The sequence below is a fragment of the Parambassis ranga genome, chromosome 17, assembly GCF_900634625.1.
Source record: "Parambassis ranga chromosome 17, fParRan2.1, whole genome shotgun sequence".
Taxonomy (NCBI): Eukaryota; Metazoa; Chordata; class Actinopteri; family Ambassidae; genus Parambassis; species Parambassis ranga.
Window position 1 is genome coordinate 3,133,965 of NC_041037.1, and position 16,595 is coordinate 3,150,559.

At 42.0% G+C, this 16,595-nt stretch overlaps 1 protein-coding gene across 1 annotated transcript in view; it reads left to right on the forward strand.

Annotated features, from left to right (window-relative positions):
- Window positions 1-16,595, forward strand: part of LOC114449446 (collagen alpha-1(XI) chain-like) — a 70,638-nt gene that overhangs the window by 51,948 nt on the left and 2,095 nt on the right. Inside the window, exons 46-66 of the mRNA XM_028427134.1 lie at window positions 1,970-2,077; window positions 4,558-4,611; window positions 5,352-5,405; window positions 5,505-5,558; window positions 7,224-7,277; window positions 7,977-8,084; window positions 8,269-8,322; window positions 8,532-8,585; window positions 9,275-9,328; window positions 11,077-11,130; window positions 12,100-12,207; window positions 12,307-12,360; window positions 12,961-13,014; window positions 13,634-13,741; window positions 13,822-13,875; window positions 13,948-13,983; window positions 14,079-14,132; window positions 14,488-14,746; window positions 14,845-14,957; window positions 15,053-15,121; window positions 15,452-15,685. Of these exons, the coding sequence (XP_028282935.1) occupies window positions 1,970-2,077; window positions 4,558-4,611; window positions 5,352-5,405; window positions 5,505-5,558; window positions 7,224-7,277; window positions 7,977-8,084; window positions 8,269-8,322; window positions 8,532-8,585; window positions 9,275-9,328; window positions 11,077-11,130; window positions 12,100-12,207; window positions 12,307-12,360; window positions 12,961-13,014; window positions 13,634-13,741; window positions 13,822-13,875; window positions 13,948-13,983; window positions 14,079-14,132; window positions 14,488-14,746; window positions 14,845-14,957; window positions 15,053-15,121; window positions 15,452-15,685 (1,791 nt within the window). The remainder of the gene's footprint in view (window positions 1-1,969; window positions 2,078-4,557; window positions 4,612-5,351; window positions 5,406-5,504; window positions 5,559-7,223; window positions 7,278-7,976; window positions 8,085-8,268; window positions 8,323-8,531; window positions 8,586-9,274; window positions 9,329-11,076; window positions 11,131-12,099; window positions 12,208-12,306; window positions 12,361-12,960; window positions 13,015-13,633; window positions 13,742-13,821; window positions 13,876-13,947; window positions 13,984-14,078; window positions 14,133-14,487; window positions 14,747-14,844; window positions 14,958-15,052; window positions 15,122-15,451; window positions 15,686-16,595) is intronic.

Consider the following 16,595-nt stretch of genomic DNA (forward strand, 5'->3'; position numbering starts at 1 on the left):
TCCAGGAAGAATGTTTGATTTGGCAAATGAATGATCCAATTTCCTTTTTTTAGTTAAGACTTAACAGCTCTTGTCACCACTTATGCTGTCTAGCGGATGCAGCTAAGGTTAAGCATTTGTAACCAAACAGTCCATGACAGGGGCAGCATTGATCCTCATGGAGATGAGGTAAACTTCCATATGTTATGTTTTATCCAGGAGAGGCATACATGTGGTGCAAGAATAATCCTGGAATATGTGTTCTCAGGCAAAACCACATTTGTATGTGACACAAAAACAGATCCCCAAACAGCAAAGGAGGTGATGTAAGTTCCTCCAGGTCTGTACTTATATGTATAATAAAGGTAGCTATGCTAATCAAATTCAAAATTACTAAAATTAAAATGTAGTATAGTATGATGTGTTGAAAACATAAACATTCACAGTTAGCAGGGTGTAGTACAAATGATGATACACTCACTTTTAATGATTCGAGCCCTTGAGAAAGCATGTTTCTAATTAAAACCTAAGAGTAAGTTTACATTTTGGAGGTTGCTTCTCTCTCAGACTATTCCAGAAAGCACAGACAGTGTTCAGAATACTAATGAGTTATTTCTTAGCTTATCATTTGTGGCTTACACTGCATTACAACATAAATATTTACAGAGTAAGAGAAACCTGGAGCAGTTCATTAAAAGGCACGATTGCTTCAATTACAGCCATTACTGTCAAACCTTTTTTTTTAACCTCTGTTCAAACTGTTATAACTGCAAATAGGAAGTGGACCATGATGGCAACATATTGACAAAAGTATTCCAGTGTTGGACAACTCCACTACTCATCAAGAAAGCCAGCTGCACTATTATTACTCCCACATCTTAGTGGCTTGCCTCCATGTTGTCATGAAAATGACGACACGATATGTTCTTTTCCTAAACTTTATCAAGTTATCTTGGTGCCTAATGTCCCTAACGTGACCAGACCAAGAGTGAAAACAAAAGTGAGATAGCAGGAGTGTCTGGTGAGATGGAAGTCTGGGCGTCCCTGTTTAGCCTGCTGCCCCCGCAACCCGGCCCTGGATAAGCGATTGAAAATGGATGGATGGATGGATGGTAACAGATGGTAACCACCTGCCTCTGCTCTCTTATTTGTTTACTTATCCAGTCTTTATAGTCTTAGTCACTTCAGACACTCAGACTTGAACTTTACTCCACCTAGTGTCTGATTCTTCATCTCAAAGCTACCTGTAATCACCAAACATTTACTTCTAAACTCGTCTGCATTCAGTACCCGTGCCCGAGGCTGCCTACATGTCCCAGGGCTCAGCGAGAGCTCCTCAAGCACTTTCAAGTGCTGACGTGCGTTTGAACTGAAAACTCCCCGTCTGTCAGCACTTCAGTCTTTCCCTGTAGTCTCCCCTTTCCATCCTCTGTAGCCCCACGCACCTCTGACTTCTTAGATGAAGTCAGCATCTATCCCATACACTGTTTACCATAAGCCTGTGGCTACGCTGTACTGTATCCTGCCTTCCCTGCTGAGAAGCCTTTCAGGATGGTTGCTGTTTTCCCAGGAAGCACAGCAGCACAGTGTAGGAAGGGGTAGGACTGCTGCCTCGCCCTTTTTGTTTTCAGTGTGGATTGACTCATCAGAGTAAATGGCATTTAAGTGCAGATGTCTACTTATTAGCTTTAAGAGATGACTGTTGACCTGTGCAGGATGCTACAGCTTCCTCACAACCCTGAACAAGTATAAATGGCTGTAGAACATTGACGGACAGAAAAAACTGCCATAAAATGACCTTCAGAGAAGGCATCCAAGTTGTGACTGTGCTAATGTGTGTTTGAATGTGTGCATCGACCCGCCCTCTGCCATGTGAGCTTGGATACACTCTGTGCCCTTGAGAAGGATTAAGAGCAGAAACTGTGTTTGTGGACTTGCTTTAGCTGTAGCTCTTGGAATCAGAATGAAGATGAACTCTGACCTCCCACAGGGAAGCGATGGCGAGTCCGGACCGAGAGGACAGCAAGGCATGTTTGGCCAGAAAGGAGACGAAGGACCCAGAGGATTCCCTGGTCTACCAGGACCTGTAGGACTGCAGGTAAGGCTCAGTCGAATCAAATCTTTATTATACACACATGCAGATTCTCAGTCTGTCATTCATGTAAACACATGGCAACCAGGTCACATTGAACATCACCTTGTCAGTATGCACATTACTTCCTCTCTGTCAAAGCGATCCGGAGCAGAAGGACTTGCTCGCCGCCCCCCTTAAACCGACAACATTTCACCTCCCCTTACATCATTTACATTACATCAAAACAAAGCATAATTTATTAATGCAGCCTCGACTCCTAATAGCACTTTGTATTGCTCCTGGGCAAATAATGCTCCCTCCACCCTCAAGGACTTTTCCTTAGCTTAGACAGTCCAAAAAATCCATCACCATAGCTAACATCTGGCATTTCGCCTCAGCATCATTGGTGGATGGAGGGAATGCCATTCCTACTCAGACTGCATCATTATCATGCGGTGAGCCGCTCCCCTGCAGCGCTCTCAGGTCCAAATAGAAAACCAACACCTGATTGAATACAGTTATAGACATATGACAGAGTACTTACAGTATATATATATTCTAGATGATGTGGAGGGAAAGTAGGAAGTCAGGATGCTTGGATAATAAGATGAACTCACTTCATGCCTGTGACCTTACAAACACCGGGACTCCCTGTAAAACACAAACACAAAGGTTTTAAAGGAAGGTAATATTTGAGGGCTTTTATCAATAATTGGCTACAGTTACACTTTCCAGTTCAACGCACATTGATCTATGGCTATTTATGTTATCTTTAATGGCAGCAGTTTATTGATTTTTCTTGGTATCCTGCACAGAGCAGGGTATAGCACCAGTTGTGGTATCACAATGAAAGTAAACACATTTTCATAGAAGCAAAAACACGTTCCTCTAATTACATATATCAAATTTAAAACAAACAAACTACTATATGCAGCCTCAGTCCACACAGGTACAACCTCACTTGACATGTTTGTCTTATACACAACTGTCTGCTACTAAGAATAAGCTACTTATGTTAATTCTGCCTAAACTTGGCTTCACTCTTGTCAGCATTCCTCTAAACTGCAACAGATCTAAGGAGCAAAATGGCAGCGCGTTGCTTCATTTAGCAGAAGTTGCTTTGGTGGCAATGAGAAAAAAAAACGGCACACTTCAGAATATCTCAGTCAATTATCCAAGGACTCAGTGAGGATGAAATTAGAGCGAAGCCCCACTGGTCAATAGGGCCAGATAACGTTGTTATTAAGTGCAATTGGCTTTTAATTGGGCATAATGCACTCCATCTCCACTCTTTTAATTATGTTTGGCTAAGCTGCCCTTCAATAGATGGCAGCAGGCGCTGCGAGCTCAGCTCTTCAATGCAATTATCTGTAGCATTAATGATTTTTGACTATGGGGAATGACTGGGCTCAGTCTGAAAGCCTTCCATCATTTGGGGCCGTGTTTGCTGTGGAATATTGGAGTCCTGGCTCAGCGGGCGAATTCTTCAGATTAAGGGGTTAAGATAGACACGTAGAGGAGAGTAAATATCAAATGTGATAGCACCGGAGTGTCCTTATAGTTCCAGGCTATGGTGGAAATTAGAAGCGAAATGCCAAGTCTTACGTAAACATTTACAGAGCTCCTGTGATATGTGCTAAAGACAAGACGAGTCATAATGTGCCTCTTTTTTATTTCACATCCAGTAGCACAAATGCATTACAAACATGCCTAAGTAACAAGTCCAGTATTGATCAACAGTCTGTCACTTCCGAACATAAAATGACTTGATGCTTAATTTATTTTCCCACACAGCGCTCATGCTTTATTACCGTGACGAAAGTCCCAGTCAGAATCGGTTATAAATGAACTCTCTGTCGGCGCTAAGCTACAGTAAATCAACAAAATGAGCTGAAACACACGTATGTTACCGCAGTGATTGATAACCTAGTCATTTTGTTTTTACAGTGACTTATCATTACCCCTGCTTTCCACCCACCTATTGATTATGCACGTTCCATCACCGGAGTTAAACACAACACATAATAACTGCAATTATGCAGGCAGATAATAAGCCACAATAATAAGTGAGAGCTTCTTCATTTTCATTACAGATGTACCTTCCCAAGGTGTATTTAGACTGTTTTAGTCAAGCATGACTGAATCCCACAACTGGATAATTCGCACGCCGTCTGCACCGTCCCCTTTGTTTCCACTTTCCTGCGGACATAGATGGATGGAGTTTCCACCCTGCAATTTACACAGGCTGATTACACCAAAGCCTCCCATACCCTTTAATTACAATAGGTGTCCTTTTTGACTAATTATGTATTTACACTCAGGGGTTCTGCTTGTATTAATGCATTCTCCATCACATTGCATCCTAAATCCTACTATCGAATACAGACGATGTCTGAACGTCCCCATTAATGAGCAGCAGCTGTATTTATGCTCCCCTCAGTGGGGTTTTTCACTCAGGTTGCTGCCTCACATGACCTTTTTCTGAAGAATTGTCTTCTTCGCAGGGTTTGCCTGGCCCTCCCGGTGAGAAGGGAGAGAATGGAGATGTCGGGGCGATGGTGAGTGCTGCTCTTCCTGTCACTTTTCTCTGTCACAGCTATTTACAGTGTTTTCACGTACAAACCAGTGAAGTGGGAAATTGTGCTGATAGTTCTGAAGTTTTTGGCTGGTGGCTGAGTTTGGCATCTCTGCCAGGGACATGGCAGATGTTTTGTGTTGACACAAACATTCCAGACTTTGCATACTCTGTCCCTGTGTAGTATGTTTTTCAAGGGGAATTTATTATTTTTGTCACTGTCTACATAACACCACAGGGTGAAGTTCACTGTTTGAGGTAGAAGGAGAAGACACATGTGCAGTTTAATACTTGGAATGATTATGCAGAGAGTCAGTAACTTTTGTGGCATTGCCACTTCAGTGATTGGAAATGCTATCCCCAAAAGGATGTGGTGGCAACACTAGTGGAGGGTAATTCTTCTTATAGCATGGTGACGCAGAGCCTGGAGGGTGTCGCCTCATCATAATGACACAAATGACCAGAGACATGATCCAACACAGCAGTACATTGGCACAGAGCAGGGTATAGCTATACCCCTAACTCATACTGACCAAGGTGTCAGCTTGCTGGTTCCTGAAACTCTTTGGGCCCAAAATGTGATTTTGTAGGTAGATCCTGAGAGGTTTCTCCAGAATTCTGTCTGTTGATGATTCTTTGCCTTGTCTTTGATCATAACAAAGTAAAAAAACAAACCCAGCCATTTGTTAGAAAATCATGTGACACTGCCACTTTTTCTAACAGGGTCCACCTGGTCCTCCTGGCCCCAGAGGTCCTCAGGGCTCCAGCGGAGCCAGCGTAAGTTCACATCGATTCTCCATCTTCGCCTTAAAATTCACTCAAGCGTCAAATCTTTTATATGATTATGTTATGTTGATACATGTGATTTATCTGCAGGGTGCACAAGGTCCTCCTGGAGGTATTGGTGCAATGGGAGGCGTTGGTGAGAAGGTAAGAACCAAACATTTATTAACCCTCCTGTTGTCCTCATATCCTCTATACACCCCGTGTCCTCCCGGTCAAAATGACCCGTCTTCACTAAATCCACAATAATATAAGCAGTTTATTCGATTTTTAAACACCAAATTTTATTTTGCTTGAAGAAACATTAACCACAAAACATGTAAATACTTGAGTTTTCCCTTTTCACCTGCATTTCTATAGTTTTAGAAACAAAACAAATATTCAAAAAGGAATATCGAATGCCTCTTAATTCATCGCAATGAGTTAGATTCTTCTGATTTTTTTGCCAGTGAACAATGTAAGAAAATATACAATCCAAAAAACAATATAACCCAACTAAACAACAATAATTCAACTAATTAGCACATGTAGGGCAGTATGCAAATGCACAGCTCTTGCAGATATATTTCTTACACCTACTGCACACAGTATGTGTTTTACAGTCCTTCTTTGGCGGGCAGAACTGACATCTCTTTCTTTTACTTGCCCCGGCTGGGGCAGTGGCTGTGGCAGCTGGATCCTCAGGTTGATCAGGGGTTCCTGCACTCTGTATAGCTTTGACAACTGCTGCAGAGGCTTCTGTGCGGGGGAAATGCTTCCTCCTTTCAATAAGTGGTGTTACAAGTGCCTTTCCTAACTGCTCCAGGAACACCCTCCTCTTGTTCTGCTTACGAGGCATCCAGGTTGGGTTGATCTCTCTCCAAATCACAAAGGCATTGTAAGAGGAAACATCAATGATGTTGTGGAAGATGACCAGGGGCCAGCGGGCAGTCATCCTTCTGCAGCTGTAGGTTCCAATCACCTTATCTAGATTGTCCACACCCCCTTTGTTACAGTTGTAGTCTAGGATGATGGATGGCTTCCTGTCCTCACGATCACTAATGCCAGCATCTGTGTGTAGTGTGCTCAGAAGTACTACATTCTTATTTTTCTTTGGGATGTAGGACACTAGGGTGGTGGTGGGTGTGAAGGCAAACTTGGATGAGAAGACCTCTCTCTCCTTTGTTGCAAGCAGTGCAGGTGGGAGCTCAGGCTTGTTCTTTCGAACTGTGCCAACCATGGTTATCTTCCTCTTCAGGAGCTGCTGTCCGAGTTCATAAGAGGTGAAAAAATTGTCACATGTCACATTGTGACCCCTCAGTCCCTCTGTCACATCAAGCACTACTCTCATCCCCTGGTTCTTCTCTGGACCTCCACTGGTCAGCTTCCCAGTGTAGACTTGCTACTGATTGTTTACGTCTGCTACTGATTGATCTGAGGCAGAACTAAAACATTCTCACATTCTGTTGTGTGTAAATAACTCTGTGACTGTGATTTTAGTTGAATTTCACTGTTGGGTCATTTTGACCCGAAGACCACCTTTGTACCTTTTTTTGTACAGCATACATGATAGTGTGAACAAAGGCAACAATTCACTTTTTTTAAAGTTTGGGTCAATCTAGGAAAAGTCATAAAATTTCAAGTACAAAAATTATCATTAAGGTCATTTTTTGGGGTTTTTAAACACAGTAGCGGGTCATTTTGACCCGAGGACAACAGGAGGGTTAAATGTTTATTTTTTCCACTTTTGAAGGCCATTGCAAAGACGCAACAGAAACACTTCCAGGGGTTTGTTTGATAATAGACACGCATGTTTTTTCTGTGACATCACAGGGAGAAAACGGCGAGGCTGGCAACCCAGGGACACCCGGAGAGCCTGGTATCAAAGTAAGTGAAGTGCTTTGAATTCTTCCTTTGCTGGTGGTGTCATAATTCTAAACACTGTATTTTTGATATTTGATTTACATGGAAATCAATCTGCATGTTGACAAACTCCAACTCATCCTGTAGCTTTCCATGTTTGCCTGAAAGTGTCAGAGCAATGCTATTCATCTAGAGTGAGCAGTAGCCTTTGCTCGTCTGATTCCAGGGGTACCTCACCTTAGTCACAAGTGTGAGCCACACACACACACACACACACTCCTCGAGTCCATCAGCTTGTATTGACGGAACCATCTGCTACCTTGTATCTGTTTACAGTGACAGATAGACCCAGTGTTGCATGTCACATCGAGGTCAATTTTAAAGGTGCCACGCTGGCATTGACTAGAGAAGCGCTCGGCTCTAATGGCCCAACTAATGATTCTGGGCTTGTAATTATGCTTCAGCTGCTGCTCTGAGTCACAGCCAATGCTTTAAGTCTCTGATATTACCAGGGTGAAAAATGCTACAGGACTATTTAGTGCTTTTATCCAGCAGATGAAAAAAATGTGATTTTTATTTGGAATCCTACCAGAGATGATCTGAAATGTGGCCGGTTTTGATGGCAGATGGAGTGACAGATTTGTCCTGCACCATGTTACTATGTTATTGTCAGGCTTGTTTGTTTTGACCCTCATGTGAGTCTGTGGTGTGTTTTTACCTCAGGGCCCTCGTGGGGAGACTGGTGAGAAGGGTGAGACAGGCCCGCCGGGAGCTGCTGGCCCCGCAGGTGGCCGCGGACCCCCTGGAGACGATGGTCCTAAGGGTAACCCTGTACGTCCGCTGCAATGAAACACACACACACACAGCTGTGACTGATGCATTATTAGAGCTGTCAGCGCACTGCATCATAGTGTCATATTTCTCAGGCGAGCTGTCGGCTGCCAGAGCTGTTGTTGACACGATGTCAAATATATGAGTCAGTATCCGTCTTCTCAGTGTCTCGATCTGTCTGCAGGGTCCCGTCGGCTTCCCAGGAGACCCCGGTCCCCCTGGTGAGCCTGGTGCTGCTGTAAGTGCTCAATTCATCCCTCAATGAAAAGCTTCATGTTTAGGATTTGATTATTATTGAATAAATATGCATCACAACAAGTATGAGTGTGAGTAAATGCTGAAGGATTATAATTGTCTGTTGTGCGTAGGACAAATCTTTTTGATGTTTCACGCTGCAATATTGTCTGATTAATAGTGCCATGTGTCTCTTTTGTGTACTTCATGCAGGGTCTGGATGGTTTAGCTGGTGACAAAGGAGACGATGGAGAGGCTGGACAACCTGTAAGTCTGACATGACATGAAACTGTTAAAAAACACATACACACTTTTCAGTAATTTTAGGGCCATGTATATACATAACCGTTGCTATGTAGAACTGACTGTTGCTATGGACACCTATCTAATCAGAGAGGATCACATTCCATCTGGTACAATTGCAATGTTTAACATTATTGATTTCTTTAGTGAGTATGTATGTGATGAGTCATGTTGAATACTCTATTCTGATTGGCCAATTGCACAATTCATTGATTTATGTCAGAAGAACAGACCACATGGTTCTGATACTATTTTTTATTTTTATGTAAAATACCTCTGCTCAGTCATTTAGGATTTAGGTTTCAAGATATTTTATTTTTAAATTATTGTATTAATGCCCTATACTGCAGTACTGTGCCTTATCTCGTTCCTTATGTTGCATGATGTGAATAAAACATAATAAGAGGGTTATAATATGCCACATTTTAAAATGATAGCAGATTCATTCTCATGACATGGAGTTATTTTGTAAGGTCTGTACTTCTAGCTTTTATATCAACAAACTGCAATGCTTAATTTAAGCATCAGAAATGCAAATTCAGTCACACTCCTCTAAAAAGTGGATATCACGTTTTATAAATATGGAAATGTCTCATCATGTAACTCTCCATTTCTATCAAGTGGAGTTAAGTGTTGTATCTACTCTTCTTTAGGGCCCTCCAGGTCCATCTGGTGAAGCTGGAGTCCCAGGACCTCCTGGCAAAAGGGTGAGTGTGATGCATGAGATGATACTTGTGTTTGGCTCTCGAGATGTTCTCTATTTTTAGATCTGCAGTGCTCTTACAGGCCCCCGAGCTACATTGTTACCCACTGTAGGGTGATACATATTTATGATCATATGCAAACATTTTGAATGGTTCTCTATGTGTTTGACAGCAGATCATTTCCATTAGTCAAACTAGAATAACTAGTAATAGCAGACGGTGATGAGTATTGACATATTGTGAGTTTGACGGGCAGTAATGTGAAAGCGATAAAGAATGCTGCTGGTGCCGCTAATGTCAGGGAATTAACTTGTCACATTAATGTCTAGCACTCAGCGTGCCCTTTCTGTCACGTCAGACCTGAGCTGGGATTATTTCATTTCACCGGCATGACACCCTGAAATTACAGTAATAATGTTTTACAACTAACAATAAAGTACGGCATTAATGCACCGTATGAAAGACTGACACAGTACAGCATGCGGAGAAAGGACATTTAAATTCAGTTCGATCCTTTTTGTTTACTTACAACAGAGATGGTGCTCAGGAAGGTTGAACATATCCTGCAGTGAGGATATACACAATTTACATTTTTCATCTTTTCGTCCCATCAATCAGCCCCCCCTCCCCGCTCTTATGTTGTAATCACAGTGTGTAGACTGTAACCGAGTAAAAGACTCCTCTTATATTAGTATTATCACAAGGATGTGTTAACAAGTACCAGTACTCCTCCTTTTTGATGCATTCAGTCTTATTTGTTTTAAACTTTTTTTGTATTCTGACTGCAGGACTTGGGATTAAAAGGTCTGATGTGGTAGAAAAACATTAATTTCTCAAGCTTATCATGACCACACCGCCTGTACAAAGGTCCTGCGGGTTGTTGAGCAGACAATGTCCCCTAGGTAGAATTATGTGAGATAAAGTCTTCAGAAAATATCTACCCGTGATGGTGCTTCACTGCCAGAAACCCTGTTTGTTAAACACCAGGCACATTTTTTTTTTCTGTGGCTGGAGTTAATGTTGGAATGGTAAGCACTTTTTATCCGATCCGGAATTTGTATTCTAAAGGGTTGTATGCAGGTGAGGGAGGCTACAGAACAAATTAGGCCCCAGTTCCATGTCCATATTAATAGACTTTGTGAGATGATTTTTCATCCTTCACCAAGGTAATTCTGGGTTATTCTCTCTCCCAATATCTCCTCGAAATTGACTCAGGTTTGGTGCTCATTGATGCATGTGGCTGCTTGAGTACATTAGCACGCATACACACACACACACACACACACACAACACAGCACACTAATGCACATACACAGTTGCCAGGCCTCATAACCTACATTGAAGACCGGTGGCTTTTGTTTGGTCTATTTGGTTTCTAATGGCAAATGTCAGTCCTCTGTCTCTGAGTTTTTGACTGGAGGCTGTTTGGTGAAAATGCTGATGCGTTTTTATCTCAGTATGTTTGGAATGTAGGACAATTTGCTTGCATTGATGTTTTCTGGCCTTGCATAACACTCTCTTTCAAGGTCAGAACATGCTTCAGCTGAATAATTAGTATGTACATGAAAGCACTGCCTGTCAGCAAATGTTAAGTAATTTCTCTTTTAGAAAAACAGCAACAATTTTGCAGAATTTGGGCATAAAAGACTATAAAGTGAGCAGTTTATTAAATACAATGGTAGTTTTATCAATTACCCACACACCTAATTCTTAATAGTGTTTGATTGTTATTGGTTTATTTTTTTTTTTAGGGACCACTTGGACCAGCAGGTCAGGAGGGCAAACAAGGAGAGAAAGGATCCAAGGTAAGAGCTGATAACTTAAATTTTAATCACCTTTCAGTCAATGGATCTGATTCTTGCTAGGTTATGCATACATAGAAACTGGTATTGTATGTTATGTTATCTGTCAAGCTAGAAGACCATCATATCCAGGCAAGAATGCATTCATTAGGTGGCTTCCTCTGCATTATCTGGCAAGCTAATGTTAGCTAGTGTTGTAAAAAGCAGTCCACTTCTCGTTATGGCTTGTTTATGTTACAGTCTACTCATCTCTTGACAATTGAAAGCGAACAATTTTCACAAATGTGCTTCAAATTGTTGCTCAAAAACCTTTAAATAAGGCAGTAAAAGATGAGTCAAGGTACAAAGATAAAGCCCCTAATATTCATCCTCATACTCAAGAAGCAATGAGTTTACACTTCAGGCTATTAGCAGATGTGACTGCTTTGTTGAAATAGATTCCATGCTAGTACTCAATCAGAGCATCACACTCTTTGTAATCCTTGTTTGTCTCCAAATCAGATGGTTAGAGTAAATGCACCGTCACCACAAAGGCTGATAGATTTCAGACAAAGCTTTGGACTTTGCTTGTGTTCTTTAGGGGCCCATTCTATCCACATCGAGGTAAAGGATTAGAGTTGATTTGGTGGAGACAAGACAAAGCCTGCCACAGTGTCAAATCCAGGCCTAATTGGTTGTCAGGACAATTTAATCCCTCCCTCCTTCCATCGTCGCAGTCAATATGACATCTCTGGAACTTCAATATGTGAAGACTCGCTGTTTTCTGAGCAAGAACTGACTGCTCCTGTTCAGAGACAAGAAATGAGACCTGTGATATTTGATGTTTGGATGCTGCAAATCCTAGAAATCCAGAAACGGGATTCTTTTAATAATCACATTTGATATTTGATCAGAATACATTTTGGCCACATGGTGAGCTACTTCTGAGACCTACAGAGCAAGAAAATGGAGTCACACTGACTTGTTTTATAGGGAGAGGCTGGAGCAGAGGGACCTGTTGGCAAAACTGGACCTGTGGGACCTCAGGGTCCACCTGGAAAATCTGGTGCGGAGGGTCTGCGTGGAATCCCTGGTGCTGTTGTAAGTAGACTTTGAATGGTTCAAATCAAACTAAATTATGGTAAATATATGACATCATTAACCCAATAATGAGAATTGTTTTGTCTTTTAACACTTCAGGGCGAGCAAGGACTTCCTGGTGCTTCTGGTCAAGACGGCCCTCCTGGACCTATTGTAAGGCATTCCCCGTAGTGAAACTATTTTCAAGCTTGAAGCTAAAGGCCTCTTTGTTTTTCAGAGGTCACACAGCCATTATTAAAAATGCCTACATTTACCAGGATGCATTGCACTTGATGCTCAAACCCAAAATCCTTTCAAAACCATCCTGACTGGTTGGGCGTTTCCACCTCTGTGTACCTTTCTACTCAGCGATCAATCAAAATTATCTTTGAGGACGAAAGTCTATCAAAACATACAGTGAGAAGAATGATGCCTTTTCTGCCAACATGGGAGAACCACCAGTCACAGTTTGCTCTCATCAACTCAGTTTCTGAATGCTCTGCCTTCAAGGCTACAGTAGCTGCAGCATTGATTACATACATCCACAGCACTTCAAGTAAAAACTCAGTGATATCGTAGCACTGATGGTGAAAGATCTTGTGATGCATAATGCGACTGTTAGCTGTTTTTTTTTAGTGGTGCACTATTGAGGTGACATATTTTGATAAAAGCTATTGAACACTCACCATTGATGCAGGGGTCTGTGCTGGCTGTCACTGTAGAACAGTGTGATTTCATTTCACTGTCAGTTATGCTCTGTTTTTCCTTCCACAGGGACCCCCTGGACTTCCTGGTATGAAGGGTGATTCTGGATACAAGGGAGAGAAGGCAAGACATTATTACGATGCTAATCTCGAATTGCTCTATCGTGTATTCCTCATATCTGCTTATGCGCCTTATCTGCTTATAAGCCTCCAAAGTAAGCAAACATCTGGGCCTGGTTGCCTCTATCTCTTCATTCTCTCTCTCTCTCTCTGTCTGTCTCCTGGTGAGATGAAGAAAGGTTCTGCTCTGCGAGGAGTTTTCCACACAGTGATTTAATGCAGTGAATGAATATGTATAAGTCCAATAATATCATCTTAGTAATGGTCATTGGTTTGATGCCAGCATGCAGCAGTCAGAAGCAGATGGTCATAATTCTGCCCAGCAGCAGGTGCTGAGACAGACCACTATTGTTAAATATGACGACCACAACAAAACACACTAATTATTTATAGGCAGAAATAAGACAGTACTGAGGCTGTCTGGCTGGCTGGGCGCTGTGCATTAAATCGCAGCTGAATTTGCATATTTGTTTCACTTTTAAAAAGTGGCCTTAATTTTTTTTTGTAGGTGATAAATGGACAGAAATTAAACTTTAGCCGATATGAAAATATGAAAACTTTAATGAATACAAATATTGTTTTGTTCTATGAACTCATTCCACTTCTTCTCTGCCTGCTTTCAGGGTCATCCAGGTCTCATTGGTCTGATTGGACCACCTGGTGAACCTGGAGAGAAGGGAGACAGGGGTCTGCCAGGACCTCAGGGGTCTGCAGGTGGTAAAGGTGAAGCTGTAAGTGTCAGATCATTTTATATGAAATTTTGGATTTGATTTGCTGCATGTTCATAATTTCATTTGTTGTGTGTGTTAAGGGTCTTGGTGGTCCACATGGTCCCCTTGGTCCTCCTGGACCTCCTGGAATTCCCGTAAGTTTCACACACTTTTTTTTTTTGCTGTGGATGTTGTTCACCTCCTAACATTTTCTTATTTATCTTTAGGGTACTCTAGGGCAGAAGGGCTCTAAGGGATCAACCGTAAGTTATGTTTTTCTTGATGGCGTTCAGTTATCAATATATATTTGACAAAATCCAGGTTCCCTTGTTCACAACTACTACTCTTTTTTTGTCAGGGGTCAGCTGGTCAGAAGGGAGACCCTGGACTGATAGGGCCACCTGGTCCACCTGTAAGTTACCTGATAATTTCATTCAATTTTTTTAATGTAATCATATTATGGTTCAAACTTCTAACATATTTTCTGTATTGTTGTAAATGTAATATTTCATCATCTTGTTCTTTGCTGCTAACATACTCCAATGTTAAAGCTTCCATTGTTGTGCCTCTCTTCACCTCCCCCCCAAGTAAACTTCCCTCAAACCACTTTTCTTCAGCTGCCATTTAGGAATTGTGCTGAGAATGATTTGCTGGTAAAAAGAAGGACGGACGATCAAACAACCACAAGAAAGAATCCATTGAGTTTAGACAGAAGAGTCTGCACAGTCAACTAATAATCTTCTTTACCTTGAACCTTTGTGCTGCAGGGTCCACCTGGTGACATCATCCAGCCGCTGCCCATCCAGCAGTCTGGAAAGACCAGGCGGCACGCAGAGATGCAGGGAGACGAACCGTTAGCAGACTATGGAGTGGATGGCATTGGCATGGAGGGAATGGAGGATGTCTTCGGATCTCTCAACAACCTCAAACAGGACATTGAGCGCATGAAGTTCCCCATGGGCACCCAGGACAACCCTGCCAGGACCTGCAATGACCTGCACCTCAGCCAGCCCGAGTTCCCAGATGGTTCGTGTTTGAGAATTAACAGCATTTTTATATAAGGCTGTACCTGCTTTTTATATCATTGCCCTGGCTGTGTCTCATGCTCTGTGCTTCTCTCCCAGGTGAATACTGGATTGATCCAAACCAGGGCTGCATCGGAGACGCCATCAAAGTGTTCTGTAACTTCACAGCAGGTGGAGAAACATGCATCTACCCAGACAAGAAATCCACAGGAGTAAGTAAACACCTGATTAAGTACAGAAAACCAGCTTTACAACCGTACTTACTGCAGTCAGTGTCTAATCACGTTTTGCTTTGTGATTATTGAAGGTTAGAATATCTAACTGGCCTAAAGAGGCTCCTGGTTCATGGTTCAGTGAATTTAAACGTGGAAAAATCGTGAGTAAACCCACACAGCTTCTTATTTCCTTCTCTGCTGCCTCCCCTGTAGACATGCACATCCTATTTAGATAAGTTTTTCAATTTTGCACTTTATCACATTGTCTCGTTTACAGTAACTCTCTCTCCTTCTGACCCTGCATTTCTCTATCATACATCTTCCTCCCACACTCTTTACATCCTTTTATTTTCTCACTTTTTTTTCCTCTCCTCCTATTTTCTGGTCTCCAACTTTTCCTTCCACCTCTGCTCACCTCACTCCATCCTTTATTACCTACTTTCTTTCTTCACTCTAACTTGCCTTTCTCTTTCTCCCCTGTTTGTCCCCAGCTGAACTATGTCGACGTGGCAGACAACACCATTAACGAAGTGCAGATGACCTTCCTGAAGCTGCTGAGCTCCTCTGCGCGGCAGAACTTCACCTACATTTGCCATCAGTCTGTCGCCTGGTACGATGCCAAGGCCGACAACTATGACAAGGCGCTGCGCTTCCTGGGCTCCAACGATGAGGAAATGTCTTACGACAATAATCCCTTCATCAAGCCACTGATGGACGGCTGCTCGGTAAACATTCATTTTCTAACTCTCAGTTTGCAAATTAAGCCTTTTTTTTCTAAATCCCATGAGATCCCATTAATCCTGACAAATTTGGAGGCAGTAAACTTTTTTTTTCTGCTGTTAAAATCAGCATGTTTCGATTGATTGGTGTTTCTCATGTGGCCACTAGAGGAACGCCAGGTTTTTCCATTGTTGCTTATTTTCTCAGCTGTGGCAGTTGTCGCTTAATGACATGAGAACTGCTTTATCAGCTGACTACAATCAGGTATAAGAATCTGATTTTACACAGGATCGAAGTCTTGTACTGTAAGTTTGAAGCTACATGTTAAGATTTAATCTGTCCTAGTGCTGCAGTTAAAGTAATTTTCTTTCTATTAATTGTTTAATAAAATGACATAGATCATCAAGGTGTTAGATATAAAACATAAAAACCATGATCTTCAGATTTATAGATGTGACAACAGCAGCTTTGGTTAAAGGTTTTTAGTTGCTGAATGACTTTAGATGCAGGTTTGTTCCTGCATGGAGAATTACAAGGCAGCTGCCAAATTTTGTGCCGCCTCGAGCCCCGACAACCATCTTCACAAATACAAACTATTCTGTATGTTTCTGTCATTATTATGGTGGCACATAACCGATGCAGTGGTGCCAAATTGGGACAGATGCAGCTAAAACTGCAAATGAAAAAGAAAAGCTGCAGCCAAGGCCCAAAGTCCTAATTAGGTCACAAGTGTGTACACATCAGCGTTGCATTACTGTACACTGGTACACAAGTGTTTCTACTACTTAAGCATCTGCAGGCTGACTTTAACAACTACGTGAACCACAGGCACCTCTAGAAATCTCACTGATAAAAGTGCATAACAATAAGAAGATACATTGTGTGAACAGGACATGATTAGGGGCACATTAATGC